We start from the raw sequence: 16827 nt of genomic DNA on the forward strand, positions 1-16827 counted from the left end.
TAGTACAGTGTGTGTACAGTGTGTGTAGTACAGTGTGTAGTACAGTGTGTGTACAGTGTGTAGTACAGTGTGTGTAGTACAGTGTGTGTACAGTGTGTAGTACAGTGTGTGTACAGTGTGTAGTACAGTGTGTGTACAGTGTGTAGTACAGTGTGTAGTACAGTGTGTGTGTGGTACAGTGTGTGTACAGTGTGTGTAGTACAGTGTGTGTACAGTGTGTAGTACAGTGTGTGTACAGTGTGTAGTACAGTGTGTGTACAGTGTGTAGTACAGTGTGTAGTACAGTGTGTGTAGTACAGTGTGTAGTACAGTGTGTAGTACAGTGTGTGTACAGTGTGTGTACAGTGTGTAGTACAGTGTGTGTACAGTGTGTAGTACAGTGTGTAGTACAGTGTACAGTGTGTGTACAGTGTGTAGTACAGTGTGTGTACAGTGTGTGTACAGTGTGTGTAGTACAGTGTGTAGTACAGTGTGTGTACAGTGTGTAGTACAGTGTGTGTACAGTGTGTGTACAGTGTGTGTACAGTGTGTAGTACAGTGTGTAGTACAGTGTGTAGTACAGTGTGTAGTACAGTGTGTAGTACAGTGTGTGTAGTACAGTGTGTAGTACAGTGTGTAGTACAGTGTGTACAGTACAGTGTGTGTACAGTGTGTAGTACAGTGTGTAGTACAGTGTGTGTAGTACAGTGTGTAGTACAGTGTGTAGTACAGTGTGTAGTACAGTGTGTAGTACAGTGTGTAGTACAGTGTGTAGTACAGTGTGTGTACAGTGTGTGTAGTACAGTGTGTGTACAGTGTGTAGTACAGTGTGTAGTACAGTGTGTAGTACAGTGTGTGTACAGTGTGTAGTACAGTGTGTAGTACAGTGTGTGTACAGTGTGTAGTACAGTGTGTAGTACAGTGTGTAGTACAGTGTGTGGTACAGTGTGTGTACAGTGTGTAGTACAGTGTGTAGTACAGTGTGTGTACAGTGTACAGTGTGTAGTACAGTGTGTAGTACAGTGTGTGTACAGTGTGTGTACAGTGTGTAGTACAGTGTGTAGTACAGTGTGTGTGTAGTACAGTGTGTGTACAGTGTGTAGTACAGTGTGTAGTACAGTGTGTAGTACAGTGTGTAGTACAGTGTGTGTAGTACAGTGTGTAGTACAGTGTGTGTACAGTGTGTAGTACAGTGTGTGTACAGTACAGTGTGTAGTACAGTGTGTAGTACAGTGTGTAGTACAGTGTGTGTACAGTGTGTGTACAGTGTGTAGTACAGTGTGTGTAGTACAGTGTGTGTACAGTGTGTAGTACAGTGTGTAGTACAGTGTGTGTACAGTGTGTGTACAGTGTGTGTAGTACAGTGTGTGTACAGTGTGTAGTACAGTGTGTAGTACAGTGTGTGTGTACAGTGTGTAGTACAGTGTGTAGTACAGTGTGTACAGTGTGTAGTACAGTGTGTGTGTGTGTACAGTGTGTAGTACAGTGTGTAGTACAGTGTGTAGTACAGTGTGTGTGTGTACAGTGTGTGGTACAGTGTGTGTACAGTGTGTAGTACAGTGTGTAGTACAGTGTGTGTACAGTGTGTAGTACAGTGTGTAGTACAGTGTGTAGTACAGTGTGTAGTACAGTGTGTGTGTGTACAGTGTGTGTAGTACAGTGTGTGTACAGTGTGTAGTACAGTGTGTGTACAGTGTGTAGTACAGTGTGTGTAATATATATCTGAGGTCAGAAGGAACGTTTCCTGATTGAGTGACAACGGAGAACACAGGAAGTGTCCAGAGATTAGCCGGAGAGGAAATGTGGTGTTGGAGCGTCTCTGTAATCCTTCCCCAGGAAACAGGAGCTGATGACTGTTCGTGATGTTTCCATCCAGCAGGCGAGCTGGAGTTTGATTTCGGTTGCGAGCATCATTCTGGGCGTCGGCCAACAAACACTGACCGCTGTAAAATAACTGACATCATATTTATAATAACGTTTCTGCCAAGACACAGCCGGACAACCCCAGTTAGCTTAGCTACAGTTAGCTAGCTGGATGCCCCTCCCTCACATCACTCTTGGCTAATAGGAAGCTATCGTTAGCTTTGTACTGTTAGCATCATTTATTGTTGGCTAGCATTAGCACTGTCTGTCAGAATACATCAGTTAGCATCACAGCTAACACAGCTAACATATTCACTAGCGATAATGTCTGCCCCCACAATGCACCAGTGCAGGAGCCCTTCCTGTGTGTAATATTATATTTGCAGACGGACTGACATCCATCAGAAACTATTTATCCTCCGGAAACAAGTTCCATCTTAAGCACGACACGATGACCTCATACAGTTCCATCTTAAGCACGACATGATGACCTCATACAGTTCCATCTTAAGCACGACACGATGACCTCATACAGTTCCATCTTAAGCACGACACGATGACCTCATACAGTTCCATCTTAAGCACGACACGATGACCTCATACAGTTCCATCTTAAGCACGACACGATGACCTCATACAGTTCCATCTTAAGGACGACACGATGACCTCATACAGTTCCATCTTAAGGACGACACGATGACCTCATACAGTTCCTACAGAGCAGCGCTGTTAGTGTAAATACATCAGACTGAAGGTCAGACAGGCTGTGTGTGTGTGTGTGTGTGTGTGTGTTGTGTGTTACTGTGTGTTACTGTGTGTGTGTGTGTTACTGTGTGTTACTGTGTGTTACTGTGTGTTATAGTGTGTTATAGTGTGTTATAGTGTGTTACTGTGTGTTATAGTGTGTTATAGTGTGTTACTGTGTGTTATAGTGTGTTATAGTGTGTTATAGTGTGTTACTGTGTGTTATAGTGTGTTATAGTGTGTTACTGTGTGTTATAGTGTGTTATTGTGTGTTATAGTGTGTTACTGTGTGTTATAGTGTGTTATAGTGTGTTACTGTGTGTTATAGTGTGTTACTGTGTGTTATAGTGTGTTATTGTGTGTTATAGTGTGTTATAGTGTGTTATAGTGTGTTACTGTGTGTTATAGTGTGTTACTGTGTGTTATAGTGTGTTACTGTGTGTTATAGTGTGTTATAGTGTGTTACTGTGTGTTATAGTGTGTTACTGTGTGTTATAGTGTGTTATAGTGTGTCCATGTGCTTCCCATTTAAACTGACCTCATTCCTCAGACCAGGGGTAGGATGACATCATCCTGCAGCAGATCGACTCTCTGCTGTCGATGGATGAAACTTTCACATTAAAAGCAGTCTCCTGACAGCTGGAGGACAAACAATGCAGAGTCATGAACTTTTATTTTGGCGGGCAGATCTAACGTTAGTGAACAGAACAGGAAACTGGGTCACATGAGACGATCGCAGAACGCTCAGTGAAGATTAAAGCACAGACAGTTTATAGTTAATTATTAATTAAAGTGCTGATCATCATAACAACTGCACATGATTCACACTGTCAGTGGGTCACTGAGAGCAAATCACTGAAATATAATATAATATATATTATGTCTGAAACAGCAACTATTGGATGGAAATTAAACTTCAGACGTTCACGTTTCCAAGACGATGCAAAACTGTGAAAGAATCACAGAAAGCTGAAAGAAGGCAGCAAAATACAAGAGGTTAAAGGTTATTTACATGAAATTTGCTCTAGCAGTAGCACGGCGCTACCGCCCACCAGACCCAGTGTCTGACAGCAGACCTTCAGTTTAACAGCTGTAATATCACTGTCACTCCTGATAATGAAACAAACACGTCCTTGTTCTCCTGCAGACTCTAAAGCCATCGTGGATGGGAACCTGAAGCTGATCCTGGGTCTGATCTGGACCCTGATCCTGCACTACTCCATCTCCATGCCCATGTGGGAGGACGAGGACGACGAAGACGCCAAGAAACTGACCCCCAAACAGCGTCTGCTGGGCTGGATCCAGAACAAGGTGCCCCAACTCCCCATCACCAACTTCCACCGAGACTGGAGGGACGGCAAGGCACTGGGAGCACTGGTGGACAACTGTGCCCCAGGTAGGTTCACAGCGAGGACCTGGATAGATAATAGTGTCCTCCTCAGCTGAGGACAGCTAACGTTCGTCTCTCCTGATATCGAATACACAGGATGTATTTTGTATTTTGGGGTGAACTGTCCCTTTAACCTGGTCCTCACAGAGACAGAAGACCAGCTGTCTCAGTGTGTCAGTTAAATCCTCTTAGCGGCTTTATGACGGACGGCGTGTGTCAGTGTTTGTTAACAGGAAACACTTCACTGCTCCACTGTTTCCTCTGAACAGGTAAACCTTCAATCTGCACATTCTCAGGGTTTGGACTTATTATTGGTGATTGATCACCAATCAGAGAGGTGATCAGCTCTTATTATTCAGTCTTTGGAGGACAGGAGGGTGTGTCTGATATTTCAGATGAAATGCTTATTAACTAAGAAACAGCCCTTTTGTCCACAGAGGGTGCCACAATCAACACAGAATGTTTTAGATTGTGATTCGTTGTCTGTGTTCAGGCATTGTGCACTGTTTGAAACATATTGATCCACATTCTCATATTAGCTTGTTGATTAGCTAACTTTTCAGCCGTTTGCTGCCAAAACTCAAACTTCTTCAGATGTACTGACGAGTGCCGTCTCTCTGTGCTGCCTTCAGGTCTGTGTCCAGACTGGGAAACATGGGATCCCAGTCAGCCAGTGGAGAACGCCAGAGAGGCCATGCAGCAGGCTGACGACTGGCTGGGAGTACCACAGGTAACATTTACCGGCTTTACCTGGATTTATCCAACCACAGCCGCAGGAACGTAAACCAATTACAGAAAACATCAGGAATGTTAGACCTTAGTCCCATCATTAAAACTCATTTAACTGGTTCATCAGGATCGGTTTAAAGAGAAAATCTATAATATAGGAAATTATTTGCAGGGCTGTAGAGAGGATTTTTTAATACTGAAACTGTTAACTGTTATTAAACCGTAAATTATAGTCTTTCCCAAGGACAGCTTTTATTTCTGTATTTATTAGCTTAAATTGTATTTTTCTCTGTGTATGTTTATTTCTCATCCATTCAAACTTGTGCCTTTAAACAGTCGTTAATTAATTGTTTAAAATGAATTTTAGTCGTAATTTAAAATATTATATATATAAATATATAATATTCACCAACTGTTCAGGCTGTTAAAACTCAAACTCTAGATGAAACTGTTCTTTCTGATTGTGAGGAGGAGAAATAGGAATTTGATGACGTTAGTATCTGTGTGTAATCAGTGTTTCAGCAGCAGTAGTGGTGGCGGGGTCCGACAGCCAGCATCAGGAACTTTCCTCTCACATGTGCTAAATGCCGATGTGGTCTATTTGCAGCCAGCAGTTTAAATTAGCAGCAGGAGACAAACGATTGTTACCTCGTTAGTTAAAGTCAGAGTTTCCAGCTCTGTTTAATGAGAGCAGCAGACACTCTCATTAAACTTTCTTTTATTTCTGAGAGATTTGTTTTGTTATTGTTCTGGATTATTACTGGAAACTGTTAACTTCCTTTCTATCTGACATCTGATGACCAATCAGAAGCTAGGAAGACAATTGACCCAATAACAGTTGAGCAAGCTTCAGTCATCTTCCTCCATCCCTGTACTTAGATATGCTATATGCTAAGCTAATCTATGTTGAAAAGCAAACCACATTTTGGTTAAAATATAAAAGAGACATTGTCACATCTTAAGCTAGCATGTTAGCATGCATGTTTAGTTAAAATGTTAGCAAAACCGTAGCTAACTACTCTGCATCAATCATTAGCTGGCTAGTGAGCTAACTAGCATTTTGGACCACAACACTAGCTAACTAGCTAAGTAATCTACATCAGCCATTAACTAGCTGGTTACATCTGATAACTATTGTTAGCAAAAGGCTAACTAATGATTGAAGTACATTAGGTAGCAAGTTCGCTTATGTTTGCCTCCAAAACGCTAACTAGCCAGCCAATAATAGATAAGTTATGTAATTAGCTTGTCTTTTGCTAACACTAGCTAACTTTAAATGTGACTGTGTTTCTTCTGTCAGTTTTTGTTTTTTTTATTTCTATTTTTTTAAATGAGTCTTTTTTACATAGTTTTTAAAACCTTTCTTAATGTTTTTTATGTCCTCCGTAACACTTTGAACAGCTGAGCTGAGTCGTGCTGTTAAATAAACGGTCCTCGCCGTCCTAAAATTCAAATAGAAGACTTTAAAATGAGTATCGGGACGTCGTTGGATTTAAAAATGTCTTCCAGCTCTGCTAATAAACAACAGGATCCATTAAAGGAGCAGCTGTTTAACATCTAACAGACTTTGATGTGTTCACCAGCTGCTGCTCATTCCTCCATTATTTTATCTCGTTAGTCTCATAAAGAGATTAAGTTGGATTTCCTCTCTTTAGTCGGCCTCCAGTTTCTTTCCATTAATGATTTTGGACTCAGTACAGTCAGATCTGACACCAGCAAAACAGTTTGACATTGTTCATTTAAATGTTGTGTGCCTCCATTTAATGAGCCTCTGTGATGTGTTTTTGGCTCAAAGTCTCGTCCGTGTTTCAGGATAAACTGCAGCTGTAAATGTTTGTCGTGTGTTCATCCCCTCGTTGTTGTGGTTGTTCAGGTGATCGCTCCAGAGGAGATCGTGGATCCTAACGTGGACGAGCACTCTGTGATGACCTACCTATCTCAGTTTCCCAAATCTAAACTGAAGCCCGGCGCCCCCTTGAGGGCAAAGACGCTGCACCCGAAGAGGGCCAAAGCCTACGGACCAGGTGAGAAAACACGCCCAAAGATTCACCAAACTCAAAAACTGATTTTAATGTTTTTTTAGCTTCATGTGAAAAGCAGCTGTGTGCTTGAGACAAGCATATTTCACTACCTTGTTATGTTTTATACACTAAATACTTCATCCTTCCTAAGCCCCACCCATTTTGTAAACCTGTCAACTCCCTCCTTTCCTGTACTTAGATATGCTATATGCTAGGCTAATGTTAGGCTGATCTATGTTGAAAAGACAACCACATTTTGACGATGGTTAGTAATGTTAGCAAAACACTAGCTAACTATTTAGCAAATTTACATCAATTGTTAGCTATTGTTTTACCAACAGATGGTTAAAAGATAAAAGACATACATACATGTTAGCAAATGTTAGCAAAACACTACATCAGTCATTATTTAGCTAGTTAGACGTTTTGATAACATTAGCTATCAGATGTAACTAGCTAGCTAACAATTAACCAAAATGCTGACACGCTAACTAGGCAGCTAGTGTTTTGCTACCATTAGCTAACTTAAGATGTGACTATATATATCTTTAAAATGTGGTTGTCTTTCCAACGTAGATTAGCCTAGCATAGCATATCTAAGTACAGGATAGGAGGAAGTTGAGTGAGGCTCAGCTGTTATTGGAGCACAGAGCAAAAAGGGGGCAGATTTTAACTGAACTTCCTCTCATGTGTCTCTCAGGTATTGAGCCTCGGGGTAACGTGGTGTTGAAACCAGCAGAGTTTCTGGTGGAGACGGTCGAGGCCGGACTGGGTGAGGTTCTGGTTTATGTGGAGGATCCAGAGGGACACACGGAGGAGGTGGGAACACAAACTCTTATTTCACATTCAATCAAACACAACAAAGTGAAAAAAAACTGATATTTATTGTCTGTTTGCGTCCATCAGGCCCGAGTGATCCCCAACAACGACAAGAACAGAACCTACTCGGTGGTCTACCTGCCCAAAGTGGAGGGGCTTCATAAAGTAAGAAAAACAGTACACAGTACTGTACTGTAGAAAAGTCCCTTAAATATCAAAGGTCTATTTATTAGCTTTCAGAGCTATAAAGTGCGGAAGGACATTAGCGGTTCTTGCCCATCCTTCTATCAGGCCCCGGCCTGGTGGTGGGGTGCACCAGCATGTGATTCTGTTGCCTCCAGGCTGCTGCCCACCTAGAGTCGGGGTCTGTCCGAGGTTTCTGCTCATGGTGGTTCTGTTGGGTCTCTGTAAATAATGTTATAAGGAGTTCGGTCTAGACCTGCTCTACTTGAAAAGTGTCCTGAGATAACTTCTGTTATGAATTGGGGCTATACAAATAAAACTGAATTGAATTGAAATTGAATTGAAACAGGTGAAAAAGGTTTTGGTTAATTAGTGACCAATCAGAAACCCTGACAGGCCTGTGTCTGACTGCTCCCCCCAGGTGAAGGTGCTGTTTGCGGGGCAGGACATCGACAGAAGTCCCTTCATGGTGAATGTTTCGAAGGCCATGGGCGACCCGACCAGAGTTCAGGCCCGCGGGCCGGGACTGCAGCAGATAGGGAATGTGGCCAACAAACCTACATACTTTGACATTTACACTGCAGGTAATCACTCAACCTGAAACTGTTCAAAATGTAAACAAAGAACGCTGCTAAAGAGTTGCTCTTGAGCCCAGAAATGTGCAGCCTGTAGGGGACACAACATGACTTTAGGCTTATAGTTTTCTCTATACTTACATACCTTCCTTTGATTTTCCAGTATCTTTTCCTAATCAGTGATATTTGTCCAGAGATATAAAAGCTTTTAAACTTCAACTTCCATGTTATCATAGAGTCTCTTGAGTTTCACCTCAGTTGCAGCAGCTCTGTCTGTCTGACACTGTAGCAATAAGTGTCTTCTTTCAGTATTTGAGAGTCTTGTTGTCCTTCTGTCTGTCCACCAGGGGCGGGTGCTGGAGATGTAGGCGTCATCATTGTTGATTCAAACGGTCGGAGGGATACAGTGGAGATTGTCTTGGAGAACAAAGGGGACAGTATTTTCCGCTGCACCTATGTTCCCGTCCTAGAGGGACCTCACACCGTCTATGTGACTTTTGCTGGGCAGCAGATTCCCAGAAGCCCTTTTACTGTGCACATCTCAGAGGGTAGGTTTTACACATTTGTGTCTACCACACTGGACATCGTCAGTTCTGACCTTATTTTTGTTGTAGATGGTGTCTGTGGTTCCTTACAAATGTCACAATGAAATGGAAGCCATCATTTTGTTATAGATTAATTTTCCATGTTCCATTATAGTTATTCTGACTTCATTTAGTACATCACCTAATATGAACAACATAATGAACCCTTCCTTTTGTAACCACCATTTCCTTCCCCTCAGTATCTGTTTCTAATCAGTGTCACACTGAAATCTGATGATTAAAGAACTAAAAGGTTTTGATTTCCACAACAATGGAGAATCTGCAGTTCAGTCTGATGGGACTGTCGGTACTCGATCTTCAGTATTGGGTTTTACTGGCTGAAGCTGTGTGCTGTCATGGTTTCGGGCTGCGGTCTTTGGTCTTGTCCTTGGTGCCCCATTGGTCTGCTGGGAGAGGTGTGGACTTGGATCTGAATTGGGACTTGGGATGTCTGGGCTACCTTGTGTAGTCTGCTGCCATTGCAGAATATGGATGGACTTGGTATTGCTTGTCTCTGTCTTGGGATCTTGTCCGACTGGGACTCTCTCTAAAATGACCTTACCTGTCTTGACTTAGGACTTAGTTTGGGTGCTTGTCAATCATTGAGTAGGGACTTGTCTATCTTTGACTTCAACATGGGGATTTCCCATGTTTACTTTAGACATAACATGAAATGTTCTATCTTTATTCAGGTCTTGCCTGTCTTAACTTCAGTGTTATGACTTTAGACTTCCTGTCTTGACTGGGGACTTACCAGCTTTGACTTGAGCTGTTAGTCTAGACTTGACCAAAGTGTTAGCAGCTTAAGACTAAATTTTGACTTGCAGAACCCGACTTGGTCCTACCGCTGCCTCCTGTTCTGGCAGCCTGGCAGTCTGCTGGTCTGGGTATCTGCTGGTGTTGAGGTCTCTGCCTGTGTACAAATGTATCATCACTGTTGTTCCCTCCTTCAGTTCCACAGAGCGTCCCGCCACCTGGGTCTCCTGTGCAGATTGGACCTCAGTCCATACGCACCCCACCCTCAGAAAAGACAAGGAGAGGCCCCCCTCCGACACCGCCCAAACCCAGACGACCAAGTTAGTATAGGCCGGGGGCGGGGGTGTGACTGGAGCCTGCCTGCGCTAGCCTGGTTTCCTTCCACCTCAACTCAAACTCTGACCTCTCTGGAGGGGGTTTCCCAGCTTTACAGCATGTGCAGCGTCTGCTTCGTTCTGACCAGCTTTATGTTCTTCTACAGCCCAGAAACAGAGTGAATGTGGATGTGTTGAGTCCTCTGTGGTTGCTGTCAGGATTTATGATCACCTCAGGAACAGCTATGATTTTTTCGTCATCCGCAGACAGACAGACAAGTTAAATCAGGCGTCCAGGGACAGATATTCATAAAACGTCCGATCCCATAACCGTGATTTTATTGTCCAAGAAGAGGCTAGCAAGTGCAGTACACAAAAAAGTGAGTAGCCAAACTTTCTGGTCACACAAATCGGACACATTAAATATCAAAATCAAAATTCAGTCCGTGGCCGTTTTTTCATTTCTTATTTTGGACTTGAGCAGAAAAAATAAGATGGTATTAGTTTTTTGTGTTCGATCCATAAATGGAAAATAAAAAAAATAACAAATTGTTTCTTTAAATAAAGTAACTACTAATTACAGTAACAATGTTGATAAAACTTTAGAAAAACAGTGAAAACTAACAGAATTTTAACGGCACATACATTGACCCTCCCATACATTTAATGAGAGTGAATGTTACCATTTAGATGTTTTTTGTTTTTTGTATAATGGCCCCCATCATTCTCCTCATTATCATCTGCTTCACCTTTCCTTTTTCTTTTTTGTTTGTCTGTTTTGATGTTCTATATATATGTTTCTAAAGCTGAGAACTACAGTGACTTTTTTAAGTGTTTTCTCTCAAAACCAAAGTTGTGTACATTTTGCCTTTATGTTTTATTTATGTTTCATTCTTTTTCTCTTGCTGAAGTCACAAACTTGCAGCTCTGAGCTCTTCGTCCTCCAGACAGATAATCCTGTTTCCTTCATCTTGTCTTCATCTTTGCTGCTTTTTCCTTTCAGCCTCCGCAAACTGCTTCTCTCAGCACTGATCTGCTGACTAACAGAGACAAACCTGCAGCCGTCTGCCTGTCTGTTTGGTTTAACTATGTTTAATTTGAGACATTTTGTGATGTATAGTTATTTTGGTAAATCCTCTCTTTTACATTAAGGGTTAGGAGTTAGAATTAAATCTTAGATTTAGAGAGTCAAAATGAGAGAAAAGTTCACAGTTTAGGTTTGTCAGTCACAAGGTAGCTCTGCCTTAAAGCATTCCTTGGTTTATTGTCTATTTTACTCTAAGTGGGACCATCATTTACTACATAAATTTCATGCTGTATGAAAGAAGACTAGACTAGATTGAGACCTAAACTCATTAGGAAACAGTTTGCTGAGGCTTGTTTGAACTCAAAACAGAAGTCAGATTCAGTGTGGACTGGACAGATGTCTTTATTCAGGGTTTGATGTACTTAGGAATTAGAAAAACATGAGTGGATGTTTATGTGAATGTTTTGTTTCATCATTTTAACATCATCCCGCCATCTAACCCACATCTTCTGATTGTTCCTCACAGCCTGTAACCCGAATGCCTGCAGGGCGTCGGGCAGAGGTCTGCAGCCGAAGGGCCTGAGGGTGAAAGAAGTGGCAGATTTTAAAGTTTACACTAAAGGAGCCGGCAGTGGGGAGCTCAAAGTCACAGTGAAGGGACCAAGTAAGATGCCTAGACAAATAATAATTTCTCCTTTTTAAACCTGTCTTTTGGTTTATGATGCACTTTCACTGTACACAATGAGCAGTACTGATTGTGTGTGATATCTTTACTTTGAATCCAGAGGGCCTGGAGGAGCCGGTGAAGGTTCTTGAGATGGAAAACGGGATGTATGAGTGTAATTATTACCCCATCATGACAGGAAAATACATCATAACCATCACCTGGGGAGGACACAGTATCCCACGCAGGTGAGATATTCAGCTGATCTTCTCCATCGTTAGTTATCACACCGATTAAGTTACTTTGAGGTACTTGAGTGGTTTACACAGACCACAGGAACATGTAAGGCAGAAAATTAAGTTAGTGTTTTTTTAAAGATTATGATGACCCATTAAAAGTGACTTGCTCACATACAACTCTCTATATATATAAACCTTACTTTTATTCAGTTCAGAATATTTTAACATACAGTGCACGGTAATTTCATCTAATAATTCATTCATGTACAAAAAATTAGACCACCCTTGTTCTTTTCAATTTGGGCGGCTGTGGCTCAGAGGCAGAGCGGGTCGTTCCTTAATCAGAAGGTTGTGGGTTCGATCCCCGGCTCCTGGTGCCACATGTCAAAGTATCCTTGCGCAAGATACTGAACCCCAAATTGCTCCCGATGCCGTGCATTTTTGCCATCACTGTGTGAATGTGTGTGAAAGGGTGAATGTGGCACGTAGCGTAAAAGTGCTTTGAGTGGTCGGAAGACTAGAAAGGCGCTATACAAGTACAGGTCCATTTACCATTCAATTTCTTGTTCATTTTAATGCCTGGTACCACTAAAGGTATATTACCTGAAGAATGAAATGAACACGACAAAAAATGCAGCTGATTCCATAATACTTTATGTCCTATTTGACATGCTTAAGCTTAATTGTATTCGCAGGGTATATAAGAGGCCATTTCATGTCATAAGCAGCACTGCACATGCAAAGGCCTAGAGTGGTTTCCTGCTTACATTCAAGCCGTAGCACAACTCAAAATTTGTCAGCTCTCACATAATGCCTAAAAAAAAGAATTATGTGAAGCCACAAAGGCAGCCATCTTGGCACTTCTGGAAATTGGCATGAGTGAGAGACAGGTAGCCAAAAAACTGAAGATCTCCAAAACACATCATTCATTACACCAAGAAAAAGCAAGCCGAACATGGTACTACCAAATTGCTAGCTGGTCGAGGCAGGAAATGTCTTTCTACCCCACGAGATGAAGATGTGCACTCATCCGTTCCTGTGTCGTGAATCGTCGTCAGACCTCCAGGGACCTTAAAAATGAGTGGGCACTGTCGAGAAATGTGACTTGTTCAGCAAGGGCAGTTCGAAACCAACTTCTCAAAGCTGGTCTGAAGTCACACAGGGCACGGAAGAAGCTGTCTTGCCCCTACAGTAAAACATGGGGGTGGATCGGTGATGATCTGGGGTTGTTTCAGTATGGGTGGAACAGGGCAAATGCAATTGTGTGAAGGGCGAATGAACCAGGTCACGTACAGGGCTACTCTTGAAAACAGTCTTCTTCCATCAGCTGATAAACTCTTTCCTGCCTCGAATGACTGGATTTTCCAACAAGACAATGCCCCTTGCCACATGGCAAGGTCAGTTAAAGCCTGGATGGAGAACCAGAACATTCAAACCATGCCTTGGCCTGCTCAATCACCAGATCTAAATCCAATTTAAAACCTGTGGAACATCATCAAACTCAAAATAGAGAACCACAAGCCCAAAAACAAAGCAAATTTTTTTGAATTTTTGCAACAGGAACGGGCTGCTGAGACAGCAGAACAATGTCAGAAGCTGGTGGAGAGCATGCAAAGACGCATGGCTGCAGTCGTCAAAAACAATGGTTATGCAATCAAGTACTAACTCCTGTGTGTATCATGTGACTAAAACAGACAGAAAAGAAAACATGGAATGCCTAAAAGCACTGTTTTTGGCAGTACAATGCCATAGCTATTGATGTAAGAACTTAAGTGATTTTGGTTATTATCAAGAAAACCATGGAAAATGGCTAGATATCAGCTCTTATGAGCTGTTTTTGTTGTATCATTATATTTGTCCAAACAAATGTACCTAGTTGTACCAGGCATTAAAATGATCAAGAAACTGAAGAAACAAGGGTGGTCTAATAATTTTTTTCCATGACTGTAAGTTGTTTAATTCTTTATTAGGAAAATATTAAAAAGTGTTGATATAAATAAATATAAGGTGACATACTTAAATGTCTTATTTGGACAATAGTAATAATGTAATAATAATGTATGTTTATTATATTTAATTTCAATCTTTCTGGAGTTTATAATAATGTGTGTGTGTGTGTGTGTGTGTGTGTGTGTGTGTGTGTGTGTGTGTGTGTTTTCAGTCCATTCGAGGTTCAGGTGAGTGAGGAGGCGGGGCCTCAGAAGGTGAGGGCCTGGGGTCCAGGTCTGGAGACCGGTATGGTGGGGAAGAGCGCTGACTTTGTGGTGGAGGCCATCGGCACGGAGGTGGGAACACTCGGTACGTCACAAAGGATGAATCAGAACTCTCACCTGCTGCTCAGAAAGACTGACAGCTGTTTGAGGGCTGGGCTTAAAGATGCAATATGCATGAATATGCACATACACCTAAACCAAAAGAGGGCAGGTGGTGAGCCGAAAGTGAGCAAATAACCAAATAAACAGCTTAGGAAGAAGTATTTCTAAATATGAATATTTATTTGTTTTGCTTACAGAATACTATCTCACAGATATATATAGTTGCACATCATCAACATAGAAATGTAAATAACAGATTATTGTGGTTTATTTGGCCAAGTAGTGACATGCAGATACAGAATTATAAAGGTCCCAATATAGAACCTTAAGGTACTCCACTGGCTACAGTCTTTGTAAATATATGTAGAACTGCACAGACAAATGAGAGAGAGAGAGAGAGAGAGAGAGAGAGAGAGAGAGAGAAAGATCTGCTTACAAATGCTAATTATGGTCAAAAAGAGTGGTATATTATGTAGTTTGTGTCACTGTTTGTCTGCAGGTTTCTCCATCGAGGGTCCTTCTCAGGCGAGGATCGAGTGCGACGATAAAGGTGACGGGTCATGCGATGTTCGGTACTGGCCGACTGAACCGGGTGACTACGCTGTGCATGTCATATGTGATGACGAGGACATCAAGGACAGTCCTTTCATGGCCCACATCCTGCCTGCTGCCAATGACGTCTTCCCAGAAAACGTGAGACCAGAACTTCCTAGATTTTAAACCCACTTCACAGGTCTTTTACTATTAAACATGACGTGTTGAATATATATCCTCCCGTCCTCAGGTGAAATGTTACGGTCCAGGTCTGGAGCCGCTGGGCTGCATCGTCAACAAACCTGCTGATTTTACCATTGATACTCATGGAGCTGGCAGAGGAGAGCTGAGGCTCTACGCTCAGGTGAGAACTCATCAAATAATATTTTTTTGTGTGATGAGTTTTTACTTAAGTAAAAGTAGTAATACCATGCTGTGAAAATACTCCACAACAATTAAAAGTCCTACATTAAAATCTTTTAATTAGCATAAAATGGAAATACTCAAGTACAAATATCTCAAATTTGTACTGAAGTAAATGTTTTTAGTTACATTCCACCACTACTAACGATGTGATTTTGATTAGAGATAAATTAAAGCTGTGTTTGTGCTTCCAGGATGCAGAGGGTTTCCCCATCGACATACAGATCACAGATAACGGAGACAGCACCTATTTCTGTGTTTACATTCCCACTAAACCCATCAAACACACCATCATCATCACCTGGGGTGAAGTCAACGTCCCCAATAGCCCCTTCAGGGTAAGAAAACACAGTGACACATGTACGCCAGTACAGGTTTAATCGGTAAAACCAATATGTGTACTGCTAAATCTGTGAGAAAAAAAAACATTACTGAACGCTAACGTCATTTGAAAACTGAAAATAAGATCCTATTTCACAGATACACATAGTTGCACATCATCAACATAGAAATGTAAATAACAGAGGACCAAATAAAGAACCATGAGGTACTACCACTGGAAAGGAGTAAAATTAACAGTAAATAAATGACAATTAATACTGTTGGTGGTAATTGTTTAACTATTTATCCACATTGTATATTGGGGACCAGGTGACGATAGGAGAAGGCAGTCATCCAGAGAACGTGAAGGTTTACGGTCCAGGTGTGGAGAAGACGGGACTGAAGGCCAACGAGCCGACATACTTCACTGTGGACTGTAGCGAGGCCGGACAGGGTGGGACATCAAAATCTATCAACTGTTTCATGTCTTTTAACCTGTTATTTCCATTACATTACTATCAATATGTTGTTTTACAGATTATATTTGCTTTTATTTCACAAATTTTCATATTGCTACTGTCATTACCTGTAGGCGATGTCAGCATTGGGATCAAGTGTGCTCCAGGTGTGGTTGGTCCTGCAGAGGCCGATATTGACTTTGATATCATCAAGAACGATAACGACACGTTCACGGTGAAGTACACACCTCCAGGTGCCGGCCAGTACACTATCATGGTGCTGTTCGCCGACCAGGTGAGAGCGGAGACAGGTGAACTGCTTCTGCTAAACCTGTTTAAACAAGACATTAAACTTCACCTTTCATTTTAAAACAGGAAATTCCCATCAGCCCCTTCAGAATAAAGGTGGATCCTTCCCATGATGCAGCTAAAGTCAGAGCAGAGGGACCTGGAATCAACAAGACAGGTGAGCTGATTTCGCAACATGATGTTACATGAATTACTGGTTGAAAAGTACAACTTCACTAAGATACTTAACTTATTTAAGTATTTCCATGTTATGCTACTTTATACTAAATACTACTACTCCACTGTATCTCAGAGACAAGTGTACTTTTTACTCCATTACTCACTGTAGTGATTCTCTTTGTAATAACCTCCAGATTATTTGTATTTAAACTTCTTTTATTTCTCTCTCCAGGTGTTGAAGTTGGAAAACCGACTCACTTCACCATTTACACAAAGGGAGCCGGTAAAGCCAAACCTGAGGTTCATTTCACTGGAGCAGCTAAATGTGAAGCGGTCAGAGACTTCGAGATCATCGACAACCACGACTACTCGTACACCGTCCGCTACACCGGCATCCAGCAGGTCAGAAAACACTTTGATT

General features: G+C 41.8%; 1 protein-coding gene and 1 long non-coding RNA gene across 13 annotated transcripts in view; one reads left to right on the forward strand and one right to left on the reverse strand.

Moving 5' to 3' along the window:
* Nucleotides 1–16827, forward strand: part of LOC127374452 (filamin-C) — a 52794-nt gene that overhangs the window by 10736 nt on the left and 25231 nt on the right. For 7 of the 12 annotated variants that reach the window (XM_051419756.1, XM_051419764.1, XM_051419757.1 and 4 more), the window contains exons 2-19: nucleotides 3734–3982; nucleotides 4609–4706; nucleotides 6579–6729; nucleotides 7427–7545; nucleotides 7633–7710; nucleotides 8150–8312; nucleotides 8651–8851; nucleotides 9841–9963; nucleotides 11511–11648; nucleotides 11770–11896; nucleotides 14049–14185; nucleotides 14702–14895; nucleotides 14987–15100; nucleotides 15354–15497; nucleotides 15811–15934; nucleotides 16073–16233; nucleotides 16314–16404; nucleotides 16639–16808. In XM_051419756.1, the coding sequence (XP_051275716.1) occupies nucleotides 3734–3982; nucleotides 4609–4706; nucleotides 6579–6729; nucleotides 7427–7545; nucleotides 7633–7710; nucleotides 8150–8312; nucleotides 8651–8851; nucleotides 9841–9963; nucleotides 11511–11648; nucleotides 11770–11896; nucleotides 14049–14185; nucleotides 14702–14895; nucleotides 14987–15100; nucleotides 15354–15497; nucleotides 15811–15934; nucleotides 16073–16233; nucleotides 16314–16404; nucleotides 16639–16808 (2582 nt within the window). The remainder of the gene's footprint in view (nucleotides 1–3733; nucleotides 3983–4608; nucleotides 4707–6578; nucleotides 6730–7426; nucleotides 7546–7632; nucleotides 7711–8149; nucleotides 8313–8650; nucleotides 8852–9840; nucleotides 9964–11510; nucleotides 11649–11769; nucleotides 11897–14048; nucleotides 14186–14701; nucleotides 14896–14986; nucleotides 15101–15353; nucleotides 15498–15810; nucleotides 15935–16072; nucleotides 16234–16313; nucleotides 16405–16638; nucleotides 16809–16827) is intronic. The other 5 variants (XM_051419760.1, XM_051419762.1, XM_051419767.1 and 2 more) reach the window with 1 other exon arrangement.
* Nucleotides 15521–16184, reverse strand: LOC127374706 (uncharacterized). The gene is made up of 2 exons (XR_007887217.1): nucleotides 16067–16184; nucleotides 15521–15975 (listed from the first exon to the last, which is right to left on the reverse strand). It is a non-coding gene; the product is annotated as an uncharacterized LOC127374706 (long non-coding RNA).

Source organism: Dicentrarchus labrax, unplaced genomic scaffold (genome assembly GCF_905237075.1).
Source record: "Dicentrarchus labrax unplaced genomic scaffold, dlabrax2021, whole genome shotgun sequence".
NCBI lineage: Eukaryota > Metazoa > Chordata > Actinopteri > Moronidae > Dicentrarchus > Dicentrarchus labrax.